This window comes from Rhinoderma darwinii, chromosome 4 (assembly GCF_050947455.1).
Source record: "Rhinoderma darwinii isolate aRhiDar2 chromosome 4, aRhiDar2.hap1, whole genome shotgun sequence".
Classification (NCBI taxonomy): Eukaryota; Metazoa; Chordata; class Amphibia; order Anura; family Rhinodermatidae; genus Rhinoderma; species Rhinoderma darwinii.
In genome coordinates this window covers 275,744,290-275,766,392 of record NC_134690.1, presented here as the reverse complement: position 1 = coordinate 275,766,392, position 22,103 = coordinate 275,744,290, and the positions used below count along the sequence as shown (strand labels likewise).

The following is a 22,103-nucleotide window of genomic DNA, read 5'->3' as shown; positions in this document are numbered from 1 at the left end:
AAAGATCATATAAAATTGTGTAAATAAGAGCAATCTTTATATTTCCAGAGGGGTTTTCACATTGTGTCCACATGTTTTCTTGTTAAAGTAAGAGTTTACGTAAGAAACGGGTGTCCCTCTGTCCTTTTGAGCTACATCTTTTAAGCCATTTCAGTTATCTAGGTTTCCAACACAGGTATGTTGAGACCACTATAATGGCGGCCATCACTGCACCCACAGGCAGCCAATGTTTTACAGAGCCACAATTATTATTTAGATGTATAGGTCATTGTTGCAGCAGCTGGTTTTAGTTTTTTTTCATCCCCACCTTCCAAGAGCAATCATTTTTGTCAACAAAGCCGCATAAGGGCCTGTTTTTTGCAGGACTTTTTTTGTTTTTTTTAATGGCACCATTTAATGCACTGAAAAACGTAAACATTTTTTTTTGTAAGGTGAAATGAAAAAAAATAAGCAATTCCACCACGCTTTTTAATTTTCAGTTGCAGTAAAAATGAAAACGTTAACTTTTATTCTACGGGTAAGTACGTTTTGAAGCGATACAAAATTTATATATTTTTTTCTTTTTCATCTTTTACAAAACAAAAACAGTTGAAACATTGAAAAAAATAATTTTTTTTTGTGTCTCCACATTCTGAGACCCATAACTTTTTTATTTTTCCATCAATAGAGATGTCAGGGCTTGTTTTCTGCAGGACGGGCCTTAGTTTTTATTGGAACCATTTTGGGCTACATCAGACTTGTTGGAAGCAAGGTGACCAAAAACTATTTGTTTTTTTCTAATGGCTTTCACTGTGCGGGATAAATAACGCTATAATAGTTTTGATTGTTAAAGACGCATCAATACCAATTGTTTCATTTTACTATTTACATTATTTTACGTACAAGATAGAAAAAGTTTTTTTTTTTTTTATATAATCTTGAGAAAGTTATAAAGTGGAAACCACTAGGGGACTTGAACGTGTGCATTGTCCGGTTAGCCTTATCCTATTAAGCCTTCTTGCTCGGTTCAATAGAAGTACTAAAATGGCATACCAGTGGGCCTACATTGGGCTGGAGCTAGACCTATACTTTTTGAAGTAAGCAATAAATCGCTGTCTGTAGGAATGCATTGGGTTAGGGCTACACACACAACGTATTTATCTCACTAAAAAAAATCAATGAGATATTGTGGTCCATAGGACTGCATTGAGCAGCTTAAAAAGCTCTTCAAAACTGCTACTGACAAGTGTGTAGCTCTGAAATCCCAGCATGTGGCGATGCAAAAATCGCTTGACTGGAGCGATTTTGATGCCTTTTTAAAGCTAATCAACGCATTCCTATAGACTGCGATCACGGCAAAAAAATTTTATAGTGAGAAATTCTCCTGTGTGTAGTCCAAGTCTAATGCATTCCTACGGATAGTGATTTATCGCTCTACAAAAAAACAGAAAAGTCTAGGCCTGGCCCCCAGCCTTAGGCTCCTGGCTGCCATGACAATCCATCAGAACCCTGAAAGCCTGTCACAGCTGATGGGGTGACTGAGTACCCCCCCCCCCTCTGTAACCGCTTTGATGGCACGCTGGCTATTGACCACAGCACCTAAAGTGGTTAAACAGCCCGGATCAGAGTTGGCTCCGATCCCAGCAGTTCGAGCAGGCTGTCAGCTGTAATATACAGCAGGCACCTGCTTCATATGGAGTGGGCTCAGGGTCTGATCTGCTCCATTCACCACCCTGCAACATCCGCCATACACATACACCAGATGTCTGCTCTAGGTTAAAGGGGTTTTCCAACCGTTGACATTCTTAACCTATCCACATGGGGGCACTCCATTCTGCCTCATTTCATTCAGGGCAGTAGTGCTCAGCTGTTTCTGTCAGTCCCATAGACTTTAAATGGAAGTTTCAGGGTGCATGCTCAACTGCTGCTCCATTCAAACTCTTCCTCACCACAATGGGGAGGAACGCAGGACCCCTGTTCTAGTGATGAGTGGGTATCCTAGGGATAGGTGAGAAGTGTCGATGTGGTAGAACTCCTTTAAGAGAGACAACCCAATAAGCATTTGTACTAGTGGAAGTCCTCAAGCATCTGTGTTGCGGACTAATATAACACTTCATACTCATGTATATTCTATTTAGCACAACCCACACAAAAGGGAGAACTCTAGACATTCTGACTTTGTACAAATCTTTTTCAAGCACCAGAAAATATAAAGTAATAGAAATGAAAGTTTGTCATATAATGCATATTTACATTCACATCTACACGATGTTCGAATTAGGAAGTGGATTGGGATTGCAGTATAATTCTTGCAGAATCAAACCCCTCATTTTAATGAAGCCAGTATCATGTCTATAGTATATAAGAATTTAATTATAGAAAATAAACGGGTGCGGTATAATGAACAGATCTACGGTTTCTCCATATGCTATATAGGAAGAAGAGACCGTGTGGACAACTGACGCATACATTTAAATGTACCCTTTTTTTTTCTCCTAATTTTGCCACGATTATAATAAATTGCTGCAAAAAAGCCACAAAACAGTTTTTGTAAATTGTACCCTTAATGGCTTCTGCACAGTAGTGTTGTGTGCATGGAACCTGTACGGTGCCACATGGGAGTGTCTAAGGGTTCATAGCTGCCTCTTTGAAGTGCCATATTCTCCTGTTGAATCAATGCTTCTATGAAAGAATACCTCTGTGTGGAAGTGGCGGTACACTAGAGACCCTATGCACCTCTATGGGAGACCTATTATGGCTCAGTACAAAACAGATTTAATACAGCCGTGTACAGAGCCCGTAAAGAAGGACTTGAACTATTGGCTTACTAATAATAGTACAGATAGTACCTGGCAACAGTGTTAATATCCAGCTCAATGGGAACCTGTCACCAGCATTTCACCTTTTGAATTCTACTCACTCCTCGCTGGCCGCTGCTCACAAAAGTTCATTGCCGTTATCCCCTCCCCAAATTCCTCCGACCGTGAAGAAAGGTCTGTAAACATTTCACTCATTTTATGGTAATAATCCGGCAGCCTCGTTCGTTCCTCTTCCTATACCCACCCACTGCTAAATACTGGCCCACCCTGAATGCTGTCAATCAAATGTAAGCTGTCAATCGAAACAAAAGGAGGCAAGGTTAACTCTGAAAGGCTTGAGGAATGAAGATATGACTCTTTTATGCTCATTAGCATGCGGCAGAGGAACACTAAAAAACTGAATACTAAAAAGGTAGAAAGCCGACATAGAGGATATTATAGGTTACATAAAATTACTTTTCACCCACTTCCACCAGGTATTGCTGGGTTCCCTTTAACCTGAATAAAATATATTATACAAAAATAGTTCTCAATAAATTATTCATAAGAAACTTTTCCAGCTATATTACTGTTTTATCATTTTGGTTTGCTGTAAAAAAAAAATACATGCAGACGCTGGAACATATCCTGGCTAAGCCAAACTAAGCAGAATTCCGGTCACGATCCACACAACAATAAAATGAAACAATAGGGCAGATTTACTACTGCGTCTGGATCTAGTTGTACAAAAATGCATCTAATTTTGGCACAATTCTGATGTTTGCACCTCAAACACGTGGATTTATATATATATATATATATATATATATATATATACACAGCCTTGAGCATATATCTTGTGGATTGGATACTGCATTTGACTGTTGCTTGTTGCGGTGATGGAACTACCTCGTTCTGAAGGCATGCCAGATATGTCCCAGGGTCATGTGAGTCTCGCCCTCGACTCCGTATGTAAGTACACCTTACGTTACCTGTTTTTTGTTTTCTCTAGGATAAAGATTCCTCTCAGACAAACTGATAAAAAGAAGGTTAAAAAATGTGCGACTTGTGGGAAAAAACAGCTAGTCACATAAGAAACAATGGTGTCAAGATTGTATCGCTAAACTTCTAAAAGAGGAACAACCGACGTTCATGTCTGAACTTAGGGCTATGATTCGCGAGCAAGTTAGTCAGTAGCCTCCCTCGCCCCTCCTCAAGAAACTCTGTCACACTCTCAGGCACAAAGGCCACGGACTGAAGGGAACGAAAATGGTGCCCGCCCTCTCAGGGGTCTAACTCTCAGCAGGAGTGTTATTACTTATCGGAGGGTGAGTTAGAAGAAGAGGAACTCTTGCCTTCAGCCTCATCTACTCATGAGGAAAAAAAATAAATCTTCTCTTCGGAGATGTCCGATACCTTAATCCAGGCAATATGGGAGACAATGGATATTCCCGAAGAAAACCAACCCCATACCATCCAGGATGAGATGTTTGGGGGCCTCACTGAGAGAAAAACAAAGCTTTTTCCGGTAAATGAGAATCTCAAGAAAATGGTAACAATGGAATGGGAGGATCCCGAAAAAAGGCTCTTCATCTCAAGAGAATTTAAAAACAGACTTCTCTTTGACCCAGAAGACACAAAACATTGGGATGAAATCTCAAAAGTGGATATTCCAGTAACTAGGGTTGCTAAAAAACCAGCAATCCCCTTAGAAGATTCCTCTCAGCTAAAGGACCCCATGGACCGGAAGGCCGATGGGCTGCTGAAACTAGCTTGGAAATCTTCATCCGCTTTAATCTCTACAAATATTGCAGCCACATCGGTAGCAAGATCGATGTTTATATAGTTAAACCAACTGGAGACCCATTTAATGATGAAAACATCAAGAGAAGATCTATTAGAATCTCTACCCTTACTAAAAATGGCAACAGGATTCTTGGTAGATGCATCAGCTGAATCCATTCGATTTGCTGCCAGAAATGGGGCTCTCTCAAATACTGCTAGAAGAGCATTATGGCTCAAGATGTGGTCAGGAGACACGAAGTCCGAAAACAAACAATGTGCTATCCCATCTACAGGATCTCTGATGTTTGGCCCTCTCCTGCCGGAGAGCGCAACAGATAGAAAAAAGGGGTTTCCAGAAGAGAAATCTAAAAAGCCCCCTCTGTAGTTCTGTAAGGTTGCTTCCCTCTGTTGACAAAACTGAGGGAAAGGGAAGTCCGGTCGCTGGAGTTACCCCAAGGGGGGGGGGGGTCGAGGATATCTCCTCGACCCCAATAACTCATTTCAGCCCTCAAAGCAATGACGCCAAGCGTGTGGGGGGAAGACGCCTACATTTTTATTCCAACTGGACCAGAGTAACCCAGAACCCTTGGGTTCTAAAGATTATAGAAGGGTACAAAATAGAATTCTCTTCCATTCCTCCAGAGAAATTTCTAATAATCAGGTACCGATCAAGAGATCTTCATCAAATCCTTATCCTGAACATCCAGAAACTGCTAAAATTAAAAGCAATTACTCCAGTACCCCACAACGAAACATTCGAACATCTTCTTGGTCAAGAAACTAAAACGGTTCTTACAGGACGATAATCAACCTGAAGTTACTGAACAGATGTGTGAAATATCGCAAGTTCAAAATGGAGTATAAAATAGACTATTCCTCTAAAAAGGGAAAAAGCGTCAATGTGTACGATCGATTTAAAGGATGTGTACTATCACGTCCCTATCCACCCCGCTTACCAGAGATTCCTGAGATTTGCGATTCAGAACGGTCCTTCCGTTCTGCACTTCCAATTTGTCGGTCTCCCCTTTGGCATTTCCTCCGCCCCCAGAATTTTTACAAAGATTATGGCATTTTTAAGAAGTCAAAGCATAGTGATTATCCCATATTTAGACTATTTCCTGTTGACAGCAGATACTCCATCTATCCTAAACAGCCATCGGCTACAGGTTCTTTCCCTACTACAGGAATTGGGATGGATAATCAACTTCGAGAAGTCAAGTCTTCCTCCCCAAAAACAGAAGGTCTTCTTAGGAGTGCTATTAGACGCCTCCCTTCAACATTCCTTCCTCCCAAGGGAGAAACAAATACTTCTACTGACAGAAGTGAGGAAATTTTGGGGAAAGAGCACCTGTTCCATAAGGGAAGGAATGTGGATGTTAGGATTGATGATGTCTTGCATCTAATCCATTCCATGGAGTCAACTTCACTCCAGACCCTTACAGAATCTGATCCTGTGCCATTGGAATCGAAAACAGGACTCATTGAATTCAAGAATTCAGATCTCCGAAACAGTGAAGTCATCTCTCCACTGGTGGCTCTGCCCAAACAACATAAGCAAGGGGGACCCCGGAGAATGGTCCCTGAACAGGGAAATTTTTCTGTCCTTAACCCGAATGTGGGGTTATCCACAAATAGACCTATTTGCCACAAGGAAAAACTCCCAGGTAGAGACATTCTTCTCCCTAAATTTAAAAGACAACCCATTGGGGGTAGATGCATTATCCCAACCCTAGGACATGGATCTGGCCTATGCCTTTCCACCGTTTCCCCTAATACCAGTTATTCTTTCAAGGAATAGAAACTCTGAAGTTGTCAACCTGGATCCTGAAAGGCAGATCTTGAGAAACCACGGTTTGTCAGACGAGGTAATTTCAACTATCTTATTAAGCCATAAAGAAGTTACCTCGAAAATATATAAAAAAATTTGGAAGAAATTCTGTTCCTGGTATGGAGGTCCGGGACCAGACCCCTTTCTTCTCAACATCGCGAAGATCCTAGATTTCTTGCAATCCAGATTCAAAAAAGGGCTTAGCCCTAGTACCTTTAAAAGTGCAGATCTCAGCCTTAAGTAATTTTTTTCAATACTCCTTTAGCTGAACATCGGTGGATCAGACGATTCACTCAAGCAGTTTCTAAACTGAACCCTTCCTTAAAGAAATAAGTACCTACCTGGGATTTGAATGTAGTGTTAACGGCTCTTTGCGGTCCCCTCTTTGAGCCACTCGACACGATTACTATGCATTTTTTAACTCTAAAAGCTGTATTCTTAGTCGCTATTACTTCAGCAAGAAGGATTGGAGAAATCTCTGTCGGTCATAGAACCCTACCTAAAAGTACAAAAAGACAAGATCATTCTGAAACTAGATCCATCCTTTGTTCCAAAAGTATCTACTGCCTTCCATAGAGACCAAGAAATAATTCTACTTTCCTTTTGTCCAAATCCTAAAGACCAACAAGAAGAAAAATTCCATTTCCTGGATGTCAGGCGAACAATTCTTCAGTACCTCCTCTTGGAGACCAGATAAAAATCCTGTATGGGGGAAAAGAATAGAGGAAAGAAAGCCTCAAAAGGCTCTCTAGCGAGATGGGTAAAAACTACCATACAAGAAGCCTACAAGTCCCAAGGACTATCTGCCCCACAGGGCATCAGAGCCCATTCAACGAGGGCAGTTTCAGCATCCTGGGCAGAAAGAAGAGAAGCCTCTACGGACCAAATCTGCAGAGCTGCCACTTGGTCAAGCCATCATACGTTTTGCAAACATTATAGGCTCGATGTTCTGTCCGATACAGATTTAAGTTTTGGACGGAAAGTCCTCCAATCCGTAGTCCCGCCCTGAGCATTATATTCTGGTATTGCTCCTGTGGTGCTGTCATGAGGGATGTACTGGAAAGTAGGAATTAGACCTACCGGTAATTGTATTTCCAGGAATCCATCATAACAGCACCCTTACATTCCCTCCCTTATTGAAATTCTGATTTGTGCAATTAACATGTCAGTTATTACCCCTAGAAATAAAATAGGGTTACATCCATCCTGGTGTAGTAATTGAAAAACACTGGCAAGTGGGTGGTGGGAGGGGCCTTTTAAACTCTCTGTCTTCCTGTCCCTATAGAGGTCAATAGGGCAACCTCCTGTGGTGCTGTCATGATGGATTCCTGGAAATACAATTACCGGTAGGTTTAATTCCTACTTTTTTAGCCGACCTCAGGGACTTATCCAGTTATGTATTGCAGTGTATTGGCTTTATGTATGCTTTTCTTTTAAATGGACACTAAGTAAACTACAAAGTTGATCTATATTAGCATAAGTTATTTGTTGTTTTATCCATGGATCAAGGAACAGATGGAGCTCCCTCGCCCAACTGCATAGATGCCTTATGGACTGCAGCATCTGAGGGGTTTAACAGCTGGAATCGGAGTTATCTCCAATGACAGCCGTTGCAGGTGGGTGTCAGTTGTTTGAAACGGTCAGCACCCGCAGCATATGGTGCAGGCTCAGATCCTGAGCTCCCACCATCCTGGGGTAGCATACATCGGATGTAACTGTATGTTGGATGTCACAAAGGGGTTAGTAGTATTTGTTAAAAGGATGTGTCAAGAACAGGGGTAGTGAGAGTTCATGAAGTAACGGTTACATAGATCCATTATAGTCTATAGGTGATTGATGCCATTATTAGGATACCATCACCCATAGACTATAATCGTTTCTGTTTAACGTATACGTCATGAAGAAAGGCTAATGAAGAGCCCATGAGTTATACTTTAAACATATACCTGTGACACAGGCCATACGTCACCCATAGGCTCCAGAGTTTGAAGAGGAAAAAAAAAAAAAGCAAGCATTCACTGCTTTCCTGACATATGCACTTATTCAGACATCGCAAATGTTATGTAGGCAGGGCCTAATGGCACATATACATGATAAGCCTAAGGGCTTTTGTTAAGCTTCTGACTGCCATTGCAACCCATTGGCACCTAATTACGATCCTGGCAATTGCAGCTCAATATTGGCTGTATATTACAGCTGACACCTGCTGCTGATGGTGCGGGCACATCTCCTATGCACATGTCAAAATTGTACAGCACAGTGAGTTAATGCTCTGATGCCTCTGCCATACATTTACAATGCAATGAGGGAAGGGTTAAAAGCAAACCCATGAGTTAACATTGCCTGAGAGAGTTTGTTTCATGAGCATGCGGAAGTCTATGAAGGAATGTAAATTGGTAAGCATCTCATCTTGCTTTAAGCCGGGTCCCCACATAGCATAAAACGCTGCAGAATTTGTGCAACGGAATTCTGTGCGGAAATTCCACACCATTTAGAATAGGAGCAAAGTGGATGAGATTTAGAAATCTCATGCCCAAGTTGCGTAAAAAATCTGCAGCGTAAACAGTAATAAATAGATGGGGTGTGCAATGTCAATTTATGCTGCGTTTTTGTTGATTTTCTGTTGCGGGTCTTCCCCAGTGAATTCAATATGGATGAAAAACCCACAACAGAAAGGCAAATGTTGCGACTCTTGCGGTGGAATTGCAGCGATTCCACTGCAAAAATGGCAACTCAGGGAAAAACAAAAAAAATAAAAAATAACTTCTTCCTGCAGTCAATCACAGGCTGCAGCATCACATGTCCTGAGAAGTCATCTTAGGAGGCTGGACTACGAGCAGAAAAGAGGATGTGGTGCGTTTTTTTGGATGGAAGGTTCTGCGGGTTTCAGGTCAGATACGCCGATCAGTTTTTACAGAGCGTACCTGACCCGTAGGGTTCCTTTAGTTCACTTTGAAACAATGATGTACCATATTACAAACGAATTCAGCTACTGATTAGTACAGGTAATACAGATTTTAAAAAAAACATTCAAGAGACTGTCACCACATTATAAGTGCCTTATCTCCTACATAAGGAGATCGGCGCTATAATGTAGGTGGCAGTAGTGATTTTTATTTTATTTTTTGAAAAACTATCTATTTTCGCCACTTTATTAGCAATTTTAGATTTATGCTAATGAGTTGCTTAATGCCCAAGTGGGCGTGTTTTTACTTTAGACCAAAGTCAGCGCATAGGGATCCTTTTAGATTCCACGGGATGTCTATTCACAATCTCTGCACTTCGTTACTGTTTCTGTGGTAGTTACAACAGAGGACGCGTAATCTCGCGAGATTACGCGGTAAATGACAGGTTACAACGAGATCACGCTTCCTCTGCTGTAACTACCACAGAAACAGTAACGAAGTGCAGAGATTGTGAATAGACATTCCGTGGAATCTCTATTCACTGTCTAAACACTTCAGTATTGTTAATGTGTAAGTATAAGACAGCACATAAGGATCTAGCAGGATCCCTATGCGCTGAGTAAATGAATGGAGAGGAGTGCATGATGCTGATTGGTCAGCGTCATACACTCCTCTGTACAACGCCCACTTGGTCTAAAGTAAAAACACGCCCACTTGGGCATTAGAAACATATTAGCATAAAGCTAAAAATCACTCATAAAGTGGTAAAAATAGATAGTTTTTCTAAATAAAAAGCACTGCTGTCATATACATTATAGCGCCAATCTCCTTATGTAGGCGATAGGGAACTTATAATGTGGTGACAGAGCCTCTTTAAATATACATGTATAAAGAAACGACAAACTAATTAAAAAGCAGTCAGATGCCACTCGCAATAAACAAATGACTAATAAAATATCAAACATTCATGAAGTGTTAGGTGCTTATTGCTGGTAACTATCTAAAAGCGCTTTTTCATTGGGAATGAGACACCAAACCACAAAACTTCTTCATCTAAAATCTTGGTCCCGTTATAACTTAGGTCATCTTGATAGAAACACATTAGAAAAGTTTGAACATTCCAGGGATCAGAACTTTGTTCCACTATACAATCAATCTTCATATATCAGAGTTTTTGCGTCATCAGCAAGGAATTGTACAAGTTTGGACATAAAACACAACATTGTTGATGACTAGAAAGATAAAGGAAAATATACACGTATAAGAGGAGAAGTCTTTACCTAAGCACAGAGACCTTCTCACTGGAGAGCACCTGGAATGTATTGTATAAACCTCAATGCATAAGAACCACTAGAAAAAGGGGGCTTCAGTTTGGCTGAGTATTGCTGCAATAGATAGCGCTTGCTGTCAGTGGACACTTTAGCTGCATTGGTGGAGGAATGTGGAGACAATTGTAGCATTAGCGAGTTCTGGATGAGTAGCACCTCATGTATTCAGTCATCCAGGGATTATCTACCGGGGAAGGTTTCCTCCTCAGAACTCTTTCTGCATCTGCAGATCGGGCTCTCTGCTTCCTCTTCTCTTTCTGCCTTCTGTTCTTTGCTCTCAGAGCAGATTCATGGATCTTGGGAAGAAAAAAAGAAATTCTCAAAGCCGTCACATCATCCCACAAAGCCCACTTGCGGGCCTGCAATTTTTTTAAAGCGCCATCATAATATACTTGTAATAAACAGTACTGTATATCTGTATGTAACTGGCAACAACATAGTTCATTTCCTAAACTGGGGGAAGGCAACTCGTGGAATTATCCTGGAAATGTTCTGAACCATGGATCAGAGCAGTGACCAAACCTTAGGGCTTGTCACTTGGAGTATACATGGTCTGTGATGAATCGCAGTGGCCGTAACTCCTTGGCGCCGCAGTAATTTTTCCAGTTTTCCATTTTTGTCGTCGTCCCCCTTCACAGACTTCGGAAAGGCATACCATTTTTATTTTTCCATCAACGTAGCTGTATGAGGAATTATTTTTTATGGGGTGATAAGAGCTTTTATTGGTACCACTTTTGGGAACAGATTACTTTTTAAAAACGTTTTTCCATTGTTTGGGGAGCGGAGATGACAAAAAAAAAAAAAAGTAATTCTGTGGGGAGGTTTTTTTTTGTTAAACAGAATTCACTCCGGGTTAACATTATATTAACAGACACAGACAAAGAGATGGGATCAGAGTTCTCCTATCCCAGCCGTTACAGTGAAGTGTCCGCTGTAACATACAGCCGACACCGTGGGCTCAGCCGTGATCTGCAATTTTTAACTACCACTGTATAACCTGTAAATTACGTTTTTCTGCTCTTAGCACCGTGTGGATATCTGTATATAAAGTTGAAAAATTATCTTATTTAAAGTGGACCTCTCAGCCCACTAATATTGCGCTATTAGAAGAGTAACTTTTTTACACCTGCGCCCTTGTTTCTGTTTATAATGGAACCAGGACGCAGTTACGGATCAGCCATTTGCACGCAACACTATTTTTCCCCATCAAATCTGCGACAGAGGCTCCAAATGGAGTCTCCAATAAGAAGATCAGAGCCTTAGTAAATATTCCCCAGAACATAAAAATTCTTAAGAAACTTAGAACGCTGACCTGTTCTGTAATTCCTTCTAGAAATCTGTAAACTGGGAGTTGCCCTTCTCCTTATCAACAGGGCATGTCCGACACAGTCTAGATTGAGCCGGAGCATTGTGTGGACACATTTTGTTAATAAACGTGAGATTTTTTTTTGCATTTAAGTCTGTTATAAGAAAAGATGCTCCAGCATAGAAATTGTGGGGAATACAAATATTTACTAAAAAAGGCTTTTATAACCAAAAACGTTGCATCACTGGAACGAAGACACGGTTTATGGGTGCGGGAGTCGAGGCGGGAAAACTCACCAGGGGACGTGCACCAATGTTTGACCCTCTATGGATGCTGCTTAATAACTATATTTAGGCCCTCTTTAAGGGGCAGCATGCTATAATTAAAGGTCTGCAGGGCAGTGGATTTTAAGTTTAAAAAAATAAGTAAGAAAAGAGTGATTATACCTCATTTTTCTGCGCTGGAGCGCACACGTTGTGGGTTTTCTGACTCCCGGTGTCTTTTTTTCTCTCACCAGAAGCATAGAGGGCAAATGGGTGCCGGATTTCTTTTGTCACACTCATCTTCTGTGGACTTGCATCTAACTTTCGAGCATCCGGTTTGGATAAGGCACTGTGGCTTTGATGTGGTCTTGAGAGACATGCAGATTTTTCGCTGGATTCTGTAATTTTTTCACCATCTTGGTAACTCTCTGTTAGAACACCATGCGAGAAAGTCAGAAAAACAGCTTTATAGATCAAGATACTGCAAGGTATGCAAAACTATCATGTTAGGAGGGTTTCAGCACCCAAGAAAGAGGAAAGCATTTCTAAGAGCAGCAAGAAAGAATCATAGGTCTTATAGGAATAGTGCAACACCTCCCCATAAGTGTGCGGATATTTACCATTACAACATCAGAAAAAACCATGGTAAAACGGTGTGAAATTCTGATTTTTTTCATTAGAAAAGCAGTTCTGGAAAATCTTTATAGAACAACTTTAATGGAAACAGGCAAACATGTATAAAGATGCCCCATAGGTTTGGACTTTACTGGCTTCGATTCAGGGCCACCTTTCCACTGAAGGCTTCGTGTTGGAAAACGTTCTCCCAATACTCCATTATAAATACTTCAGAAGGAAATACCCGTGTAACCAGTCTCTGCACTGTATAGACATGGAGACGATTTATCTATGCATTTCATTATAAATATGGATATTTATTAAAGGGATTGTCTCATCAGGACAACCCCGGTCCATATACCCTATTGGGGCCTACAGAAGTCACAGAGATCCCCACTTAGCAGATCTACTCTCTGGCTGACAGGGAGTCCTAACAAGCGTTCATATGGATGACTGCCAAGTTATACTACACGTCCCCTGCAGAGGCCGCTGCAGGGAAAATGAGCAGTCAGCAGCATCTACCCCGCGACAAACCAGCTGTTTGCGGGGGGACAGCAGCGGCTTTCAAATTTAAGGGTTTGGCAATGCAGGTGCGGCCACATTTCTATTGACTTCTATTGGGAGAGTAACTGGCGTGAATCGGCAAACTGGTCAGAGGTGGGACCCGCTCCGATCAAGCATTTGTGTTATATATTCTGTGGCTATGCCATACATTTCTATGATGGGAATACAGCTTTAAAATTGGCTTCTGAAAAGGTGCAGGGGGAGGGGGGGGGGATAAGGGGGCCACTAGATTTTCTGTTCTGTCATAGGAAGAGAAGAAAAATAAACTAAAACCACTGGTACCTGAGAAATGATGCAATCTGACAGAGAATCCTAACAAAGATGTGAACAGAGCCGTACAAAATTGATCAACACTTTAATTAGAAAAGCATTGGAAAGCCATTCCACACATAAAATGGCGCGCTGCACTACTCACAGACCACCGCGACGCCATCCTTCACCTCAGCCCCACACTGGTGTCTAGGACCCTTCTATATGACTACTAGCCGTGTATAGTACATTACACCCCACACTGGTGTCTAGGACCCTTCTATATGACTACTAGCCGTGTATAGTACATTACACCCCACACCGGTGTCTAGGACCCTTCTATATAACTACTTAGCCGTGTATAGTACATTACACCCCACACCGGTGTCTAGGACCCTTCTATATGACTACTAGCCGTGTATAGTACATTACACCCCACACTGGGGTCTAGGACCCTTCTATATGACTACTACCCGTGTACAGTACATTACACCCCACACTGGTGTCTAGGACCCTTCTATATAACTACTTAGCCGTGTATAGTACATTACACCCCACACCGGTGTCTAGGACCCTTCTATATGACTACCAGCCGTGTATAGTACATTACACCCCACACTGGTGTCTAGGACCCTTCTATATGACTACTAGCCGTGTATAGTACATTACACCCCACACTGGTGTCCAGGACCCTTCTATAGGACTACTAGCCGTGTATAGTACATTACACCCCACACTGGGGTCTAGGACCCTTCTATATGACTACTACCCGTGTACAGTACATTACACCCCACACTGGGGTCTAGGACCCTTCTATATGACTACTACCCGTGTATAGTACATTACACCCCACACTGGTGTCTAGGACCCTTCTATATGACTACTAGCCGTGTATAGTACATTACACCCCACACTGGGGTCTAGGACCCTTCTATAGGACTACTAGCCGTGTATAGTACATTACACCCCACACTGGTGTCTAGGACCCTTCTATATGACTAGTACATTACACCCCACACTGGTGTCTAGGACCCTTCTAGATGACTACTACCGGTGTATAGTACATTACACCCCACACTGGTGTCTAGGACCCTTCTATAGGACTACTAGCCGTGTATAGTACATTACACCCCACACTGGTGTCTAGGACCCTTCTATATGACTACTAGCCGTGTATAGTACATTACACCCCACACTGGTGTCTAGGACCCTTCTATATGACTACTAGCCGTGTATAGTACGTTACACCCCACACTGGGGTCTAGGACCCTTCTACAGGACTACTAGCCGTGTATAGTACATTACACCCCACACTGGTGTCTAGGACCCTTCTATATGACTACTAGCCGTGTATAGTACATTACACCCCACACTGGTGTCTAGGACCCTTCTATATGACTACTACCCGTGTATAGTACATTACACCCCACACCGGTGTCTAGGACCCTTCTATATGACTACTAGCCGTGTATAGTACATTACACCCCACACTGGGGTCTAGGACCCTTCTATAGGACTACTAGCCGTGTATAGTACATTACACCCCACACTGGTGTCTAGGACCCTTCTATATGACTAGTACATTACACCCCACACTGGTGTCTAGGACCCTTCTAGATGACTACTACCCGTGTATAGTACATTACACCCCACACTGGTGTCCAGGACCCTTCTATAGGACTACTAGCCGTGTATAGTACATTACACCCCACACTGGGGTCTAGGACCCTTCTATATGACTACTACCCGTGTACAGTACATTACACCCCACACTGGGGTCTAGGACCCTTCTATATGACTACTACCCGTGTATAGTACATTACACCCCACACTGGTGTCTAGGACCCTTCTATATGACTACTAGCCGTGTATAGTACATTACACCCCACACTGGGGTCTAGGACCCTTCTATAGGACTACTAGCCGTGTATAGTACATTACACCCCACACTGGTGTCTAGGACCCTTCTATATGACTAGTACATTACACCCCACACTGGTGTCTAGGACCCTTCTAGATGACTACTACCCGTGTATAGTACATTACACCCCACACTGGTGTCTAGGACCCTTCTATAGGACTACTAGCCGTGTATAGTACATTACACCCCACACTGGTGTCTAGGACCCTTCTATATGACTACTAGCCGTGTATAGTACATTACACCCCACACTGGTGTCTAGGACCCTTCTATATGACTACTAGCCGTGTATAGTACGTTACACCCCACACTGGGGTCTAGGACCCTTCTACAGGACTACTAGCCGTGTATAGTACATTACACCCCACACTGGTGTCTAGGACCCTTCTATATGACTACTAGCCGTGTATAGTACATTACACCCCACACTGGTGTCTAGGACCCTTCTATAGGACTACTACCCGTGTATAGTACATTACACCCCACACTGGTGTCTAGGACCCTTCTATATGACTACTACCCGTGTATAGTACATTACACCCCACACTGGTGTCTAGGACCCTTCTATATGACTAGTACATTACACCCCACACTGGGGTCTAGGACCCTTCTACAGGACTACTAGCCGTGTATAGTACATTACACCCCACACTGGTGTCTAGGACCCTTCTATAGGACTACTACCCGTGTATAGTACATTACACCCCACACTGGTGTCTAGGACCCTTCTATATGACTACTACCCGTGTATAGTACATTACACCCCACACTGGTGTCTAGGACCCTTCTATATGACTAGTACATTACACCCCACACTGGGGTCTAGGACCCTTCTACAGGACTACTAGCCGTGTATAGTACATTACACCCCACACTGGTGTCTAGGACCCTTCTATATGACGACTACCCGTGTATAGTACATTACACCCCACACTGGTGTCTAGGACCCTTCTATAGGACTACTAGCCGTGTATAGTACATTACACCCCACACTGGGGTCTAGGACCCTTCTGACTACTACCCGTGTTTAGTACATTACACCCCACAACGTCTCTGGGGACCATCATAGGGCAGTTTTTGTGTAGGAGATGGTGCAGATGTAGGGGTTCGGCATACCTTGCCTCAGGGGATCATTTCCACTCCTCTGCCCCTCATTTTGCGCGGCCCGGTTGCAGAGCCCACTTGGCCTGGTCGTGGCATTATTGGCGTCCTGTTCTGTCTCGGCGGGTGCCAGCTTCTGGGGAGCGGTCTCCGGCGCTGCAGTCACTGGCTCCCACGGTTTTGGCGGTGGTGTGGAGTGGCCACTGCTGGAGCCGGAGCTTCCCTCCCAGCCGTCCCATAGCCAGGGGTCATGTGCGTGCTCCAGTAGCCTCCTGGTCAGCCGGTACTTCAGCATCTCCTCATAGCAGTTCCTGTAATCCTCCCAGTGAGGGTCTTTGAAGCGCTTCATATATTCGCTACGTATCGTCTTACAATGCATCTTCTTCGTACTCAGGCGCCGTAGTCACCCGCAGCTCGGCCGCTCACCAGACAAGCAGGGACCTAGAAGGAACACATCACCCCGCTGTTATCTGTGGGTTTATGTAGACGCCGTTGGCTGAGCAACTTTCAGCGTGGCGTCTCAAGAGCACAAACACTAAGACACGTCCTCCCGCTCCGCCATTTAAACCTAAACAAAGTAACAGACCACGCCCACATCGGCATGGCGTCCAATCAGCAGAGCCCAGACTTGTACACCACACACTGGTCTCCGCATCACACGGGTGAGCTATCCGGGTATCCATGACGACTCAATATTCATCATACCGCTGTTATCTGCCATAATCGCATTGTGAAGAAGCAGTATAAGAGGACCTGTCAATCACATGAAATTACAATTCTGGAACATCTTTTCTTAGAATCCTAAATTGTGCTGTACCTCTGTTATTCCTCTTGGAAATATACCAGACAAACAACTGCGCGTTATTGTATATACACATGCCCTATTTACAAGAGGAATGGTAACACCCAGTTATCAATCAATTTATACAATTCTAGGAGGAATAACAGAGGAACGACACAATTCAGGATTCGAAGATAAAATTCTCCAGAATTGTTAGGTCATGAAAAATACAAGTATTTACTACAACAGACATGTCAGGGGAGATGGCTGGTCCTCTAGAAACACATTTATTATACCTATGTCACGACAGGCGTTTGTGTTGGGGGGAATGGTTTTTACGACTGGTTTATTATTTTTTCAGCTGAAACAACCCGATAAAATATGTACTCAGTAGAGTGCTACCAGTGTGCTCCACAACAGTCCTGCAATCTGACCCTCTCCATAAGCCACGATTAGTCAATTTTTTCCCCACTGCAATATATTATGAAATGATGAATGGAGCTACCCCACCCATCAGACTATGGCAACCTGTAGGGCAGATCTAGACTGTCATAGCAGTGCGACGTATATTGGTTCCCTAAACGTGGCACAGTGCGGTCATAATTGTGTCAAGAAAGTGCAACCTGTTAGTCATCCCCCTCTAATAAAAGGGGTTTTCCCATCAGGTACATTTATGACATAGCCACAAGATACACCATAAATCTCAGATAGATGCAGGTCCCACCTGGCTGGAGGCGATGTCTATTCACTCTCAATACACTTCAGTAACGTTAATGTGTGAGTAAGGGCCTGTTCACATCAGCGTTGGCTTTCCGTTCCGGGGTTCCGTCTGAGGTTTCCGTCGGCTGAACCCCGCAACGGAAAGTCAAACCGAAACCACAGCTTCCGTTCCTGTCACCATTGATATCAATGGTGACGGAAACATTGCTAATGGTTTCCGTTCGTCACCATTCCGTCAGGTTTCCGTTTTTCCAACGGAATCAATAGCGTAGTCGACTGCGCTATTGATTCTGTCATTAAAACAGAAACCTGCCGGAATGCGGAACCTATTCCAAAAGCAGAATCCACTGCCAGAGCGGGAATTCCGCTCTAGGCGTAGCCCCTGACGTCACTGTTCATATATGGATAGCGTCACCAGGGGCTTCTCCCGTAGCGGAATCCCCGACACAGAGCGATCTGACACCGGGGATTCCGCTCCTAGAGAGAGCCGCTGACGTCATTGTCCATATATGAATAGTGACACCAGGGGATTCTCCAGTAGTGGAATCCCCGGGCCAGAGTGTCGGCCGGGGATTCCGCTCCTAGAGAGAGCCACTAATGTCACTGTCCAAATGGAATCCTCGGCCAGTGCGATCTGACACTGGGGATCCTGCTCCTAGAGTCAGTTCAGGTGGTGCTATCTACAGCAGGGATGGAGAGATGGCGGGGGCTCCGTCTAGGAGGGGAATCCTCGGCCAGAGCGCTGGCCGGAGATTCCGATGCTTGAGGGAGTTTAGGTGGCGCTATCTACAGAGGATTTTGCGCTGCCTATAGGTGGCACTGACACTGTCCAATCAGCTGCGGACAGTGTCAGGGCGGCTTGCGCTGTGTTCCTTCCCGCGGGAACACACACAGACTTGTTGGTTGTGCTGTAGATAGCGTGTGCGCACCCTCATGCATGCGGGCACGGCTGTTCGCTCGCACATCGACGTCACCACTCCCACTAGCCATGGAACGAGAAGAGGAGGTGAAGCAGAGACGAGGATAAGAAGTAGAGACGATGAGGAGAAGGAGACATGGAGAAGATCTACTTACATCCGTCGATGTGCGCGCGAGCGGCCATACGTGCGTTCGCGCCAACGCTATCTGCAGCCCAACCACCAAGTCTGTGTGTGTTCTCGCGGGAGAGAACACAGCGCAAGCCACCCGGACACTGTCTGCAGCTGATTGGACAGTGTCAGAGACGAAGACATCACGCCCCCTTGCATTTTAGTTAGTTAGAGACGCCCCATTGACAGTTCAGGGGCTTATTTACATATCGGGTGCCAAATATAATGGCACCGATATGTAAATAACGGTGGGAGTTAGAAAAATAATTTTATGTGAGACAGGGTTTGTGAAGCCTTTTCTATAACATGCTGCACATGTTTGGGGAGGTGAAAGTTCTCTTTAAGGTTGTGAAAGAAAAGGAGTTGGGTCTAGTGTTTGAAGGTCATCAAAAACTTCTGAGAGGGGAACGTCCTTTAACAGTCTCGAAACACCATCTAGTGGAGGTTTCGCTCCCAGGAGTTATGGTATAATGTTCAATGGAGAGTTTGGGGATAACTGTCTAGGGGGGAGGTCCAAGGACGTGAGATATTTAGGGAGCGCTAGAATTGTTCCCCTAGAAAGAGGATTGATATCTTTCGTGACTGGTAAATGAGGAAGGAGTTCCCACAGTAATGGGTAGTGGGAATGGCCCAGTAGGCATCGTTCAACCTCTATGTAGGGGGCGTTTTCAGTGTTTCTACATAGGGAAACTTACCTGCTCAGGTGAGTGTCTATATAGTAATCATATGGTTCCGATGGGCCCAACCCCCATTGGTGAGTTTTAAGAACTAGGAGCACATATGGAAGCCTAGGGTGCTTTTTTGCCCAAAGGAACCCAGTAAAAAGACTTTTTCATTTTGTGAAGAAGGATTGAGGGAGGAAAATAGGGATAGTCTGCAGAACGTATAAAATCATGGGAAGGATATATGATTTTTAGTCGTTTTTCTACCCATCCAGGCTAAGAAAGGGAGATCTAAATCAACTAATTGAGATTTAATCTGTTGAAGAAGTGGAGGGAAATTAAGGAGGCAGAGAAGAGACGGGTCTCCGGGTAGCAAGACTTCCAGGTATTTCATAGCTGTATCTGGCCATTTAAAAGGGGGAATTCCTTTTAAGGGATTCTAAATCCGAGGGAGGGGCAGAGACGTTGAGGACTTCGGACTTGCTAAAATTGATCTTAAAATTTGATACAGAGCCAAAGCCCTCAAAAACCTGCAGAATCTCCGGGAAGGCAGGACCAGGATTGGTGGTGAGAATCAACAGATCGTCAGCGAAGGCTGCAGTATGATGTACAAAACCACCAACTCCCAAGCCAGCAATCACCTCAGATTGGCGTATTTTCTGTATGAGAATGTCCATTCTAAGGATGAAAAGGGAAGAAGAGGGCAGCCCTATCTAGTGCCGTTCCGGATGTTAAAGGAAAGTGATAGGGTGCCATTTACTTTGAGTCTGGCCCAAGGGGTGGAGTAGAGGGTAAAGATGGCCCGGATAAAGCTAGGGTTGGGGGCGGGAGCCAAGTTTTTCTAGTAGCGCCCTCATGTAATCCCAGTTAACCTGGTTGAATGCTTTTTCTGCGTCAGTACTTAGTAATACTAGGGGAATGTTAGACTTCCGTGCGCGGTGAACGAGATGTATCAGGCGGGTAGTGTTGTGCCTGCCCTCCCTTCCTGGCACAAATCCCGTTTGTTCAGGACTGATCAGAGTGCTCAATAGGGGCTTTATCCTGTTGGCTAGTAACTTGGCCCATAATTTTAAGTCTACGTTTAGTAATGCGATGAGCGATAGCTGCCGCAATCCGCAAGGTCTTTCCCTTCTTTAGGGATAAGGGTGATTATGAGCTTCTAGTGTTTGGGGAAGCAGGTGAGATCCCTGCAGGAGATCATTGCAGACCTTTAAAAATTTAGGGAGGAGAGTATTTTGAAACTTTTTAAAATAAGAAAAATCGGAAGGCCATCTGGAGCCGGGCTCTTTCCGTTCGGCACCGAGCTCAAGGTCAGAGACAACTTTTGCAGGGTGAACGGAGCCAAGAGAGTGATCTTATCAGAGCCAGAAAGGGAAGGCAAGCTCAAGGAGTCGAAAAAGTCAACAATACTACTGGGAACATTGGGACTAGTAGGAAGGTTGTAAAGTGAATCATAAAAAGGAAAGGAATTCACATGTTAGGTCGTCAAAGAATTTTATTTATTTTTTAATAAAAAGATCAGTGTGTTTTCCGCAACTTTATAATTAGATTTTGTTAACAATTCTTAAATCGGATTCAGGTCTTAGCGCACGAAACAGCTGCTCTGTATAGAGAATACAAAGCAGATGTATCTCAAAAAGTTAAAATAATTTTTAATAAAAACGAATTATAAAGTTGCACAAAACACACTGACTGCCCTTTTATAAAGAAAAATGAAAAAATTATATATATATATATATATATATATATATATATATATATACACGCTTGTATATACTAGTCCTTCTAAATTAATTCGAATATTAATCAAAAAGTTAATTTATTTCAGTAATTCAATTTAAAAAGTGAAACTCATATTATATAGATTCATTACACACAGAGTGATCTATTTCCAGCATTTTTTCTTTTAATGCTGATGATTATGGCTAACAGTTCATGAAAACCCCAAATTTAGTGTCTCAGAAAATTATATAAGCCTAATTTAAAAAATGATTTTTAATACCTACTAAAAAGTATGTACAGTATCTGCCCTCAATACTTGTCGGGGCTCCTTTTGCATGAATTACTGCATCAATGTAGCGTGGCATGGAGGCGATCAGCCTGTGGCACTGCTGAGCTGTTATGGAAGCCCAGGTTGCTTAGATAGCGGCCTTCAGCTCGTCTGCATTGTTGGGTCTGGTGTCTCACCTTCCTCTTGACAATATCCCAT

The 22,103-nt window shown here is 43.3% G+C and overlaps 1 protein-coding gene across 2 annotated transcripts in view; it reads right to left on the bottom strand.

The window, feature by feature from the left end:
- Positions 1-10,414: 10,414 nt before the first annotated feature.
- CCSAP (centriole, cilia and spindle associated protein) overlaps positions 10,415-22,103 on the bottom strand; it is a 33,763-nt gene continuing 22,074 nt past the window's right edge. The window contains exons 2-4 of one of the 2 annotated variants that reach the window (XM_075864318.1): positions 16,659-17,084; positions 12,377-12,621; positions 10,415-10,920 (exon numbers count right to left, since the gene is read on the bottom strand). In XM_075864318.1, coding sequence (XP_075720433.1) covers positions 10,756-10,920; positions 12,377-12,621; positions 16,659-17,022 — 774 coding nt within the window. In that variant the 5' untranslated portion in view covers positions 17,023-17,084 and the 3' untranslated portion in view covers positions 10,415-10,755. Of the gene's footprint in view, positions 10,921-12,376; positions 12,622-16,658; positions 17,197-22,103 lie in introns of those variants that run through there. The other variant, XM_075864319.1, reaches the window with a different exon arrangement.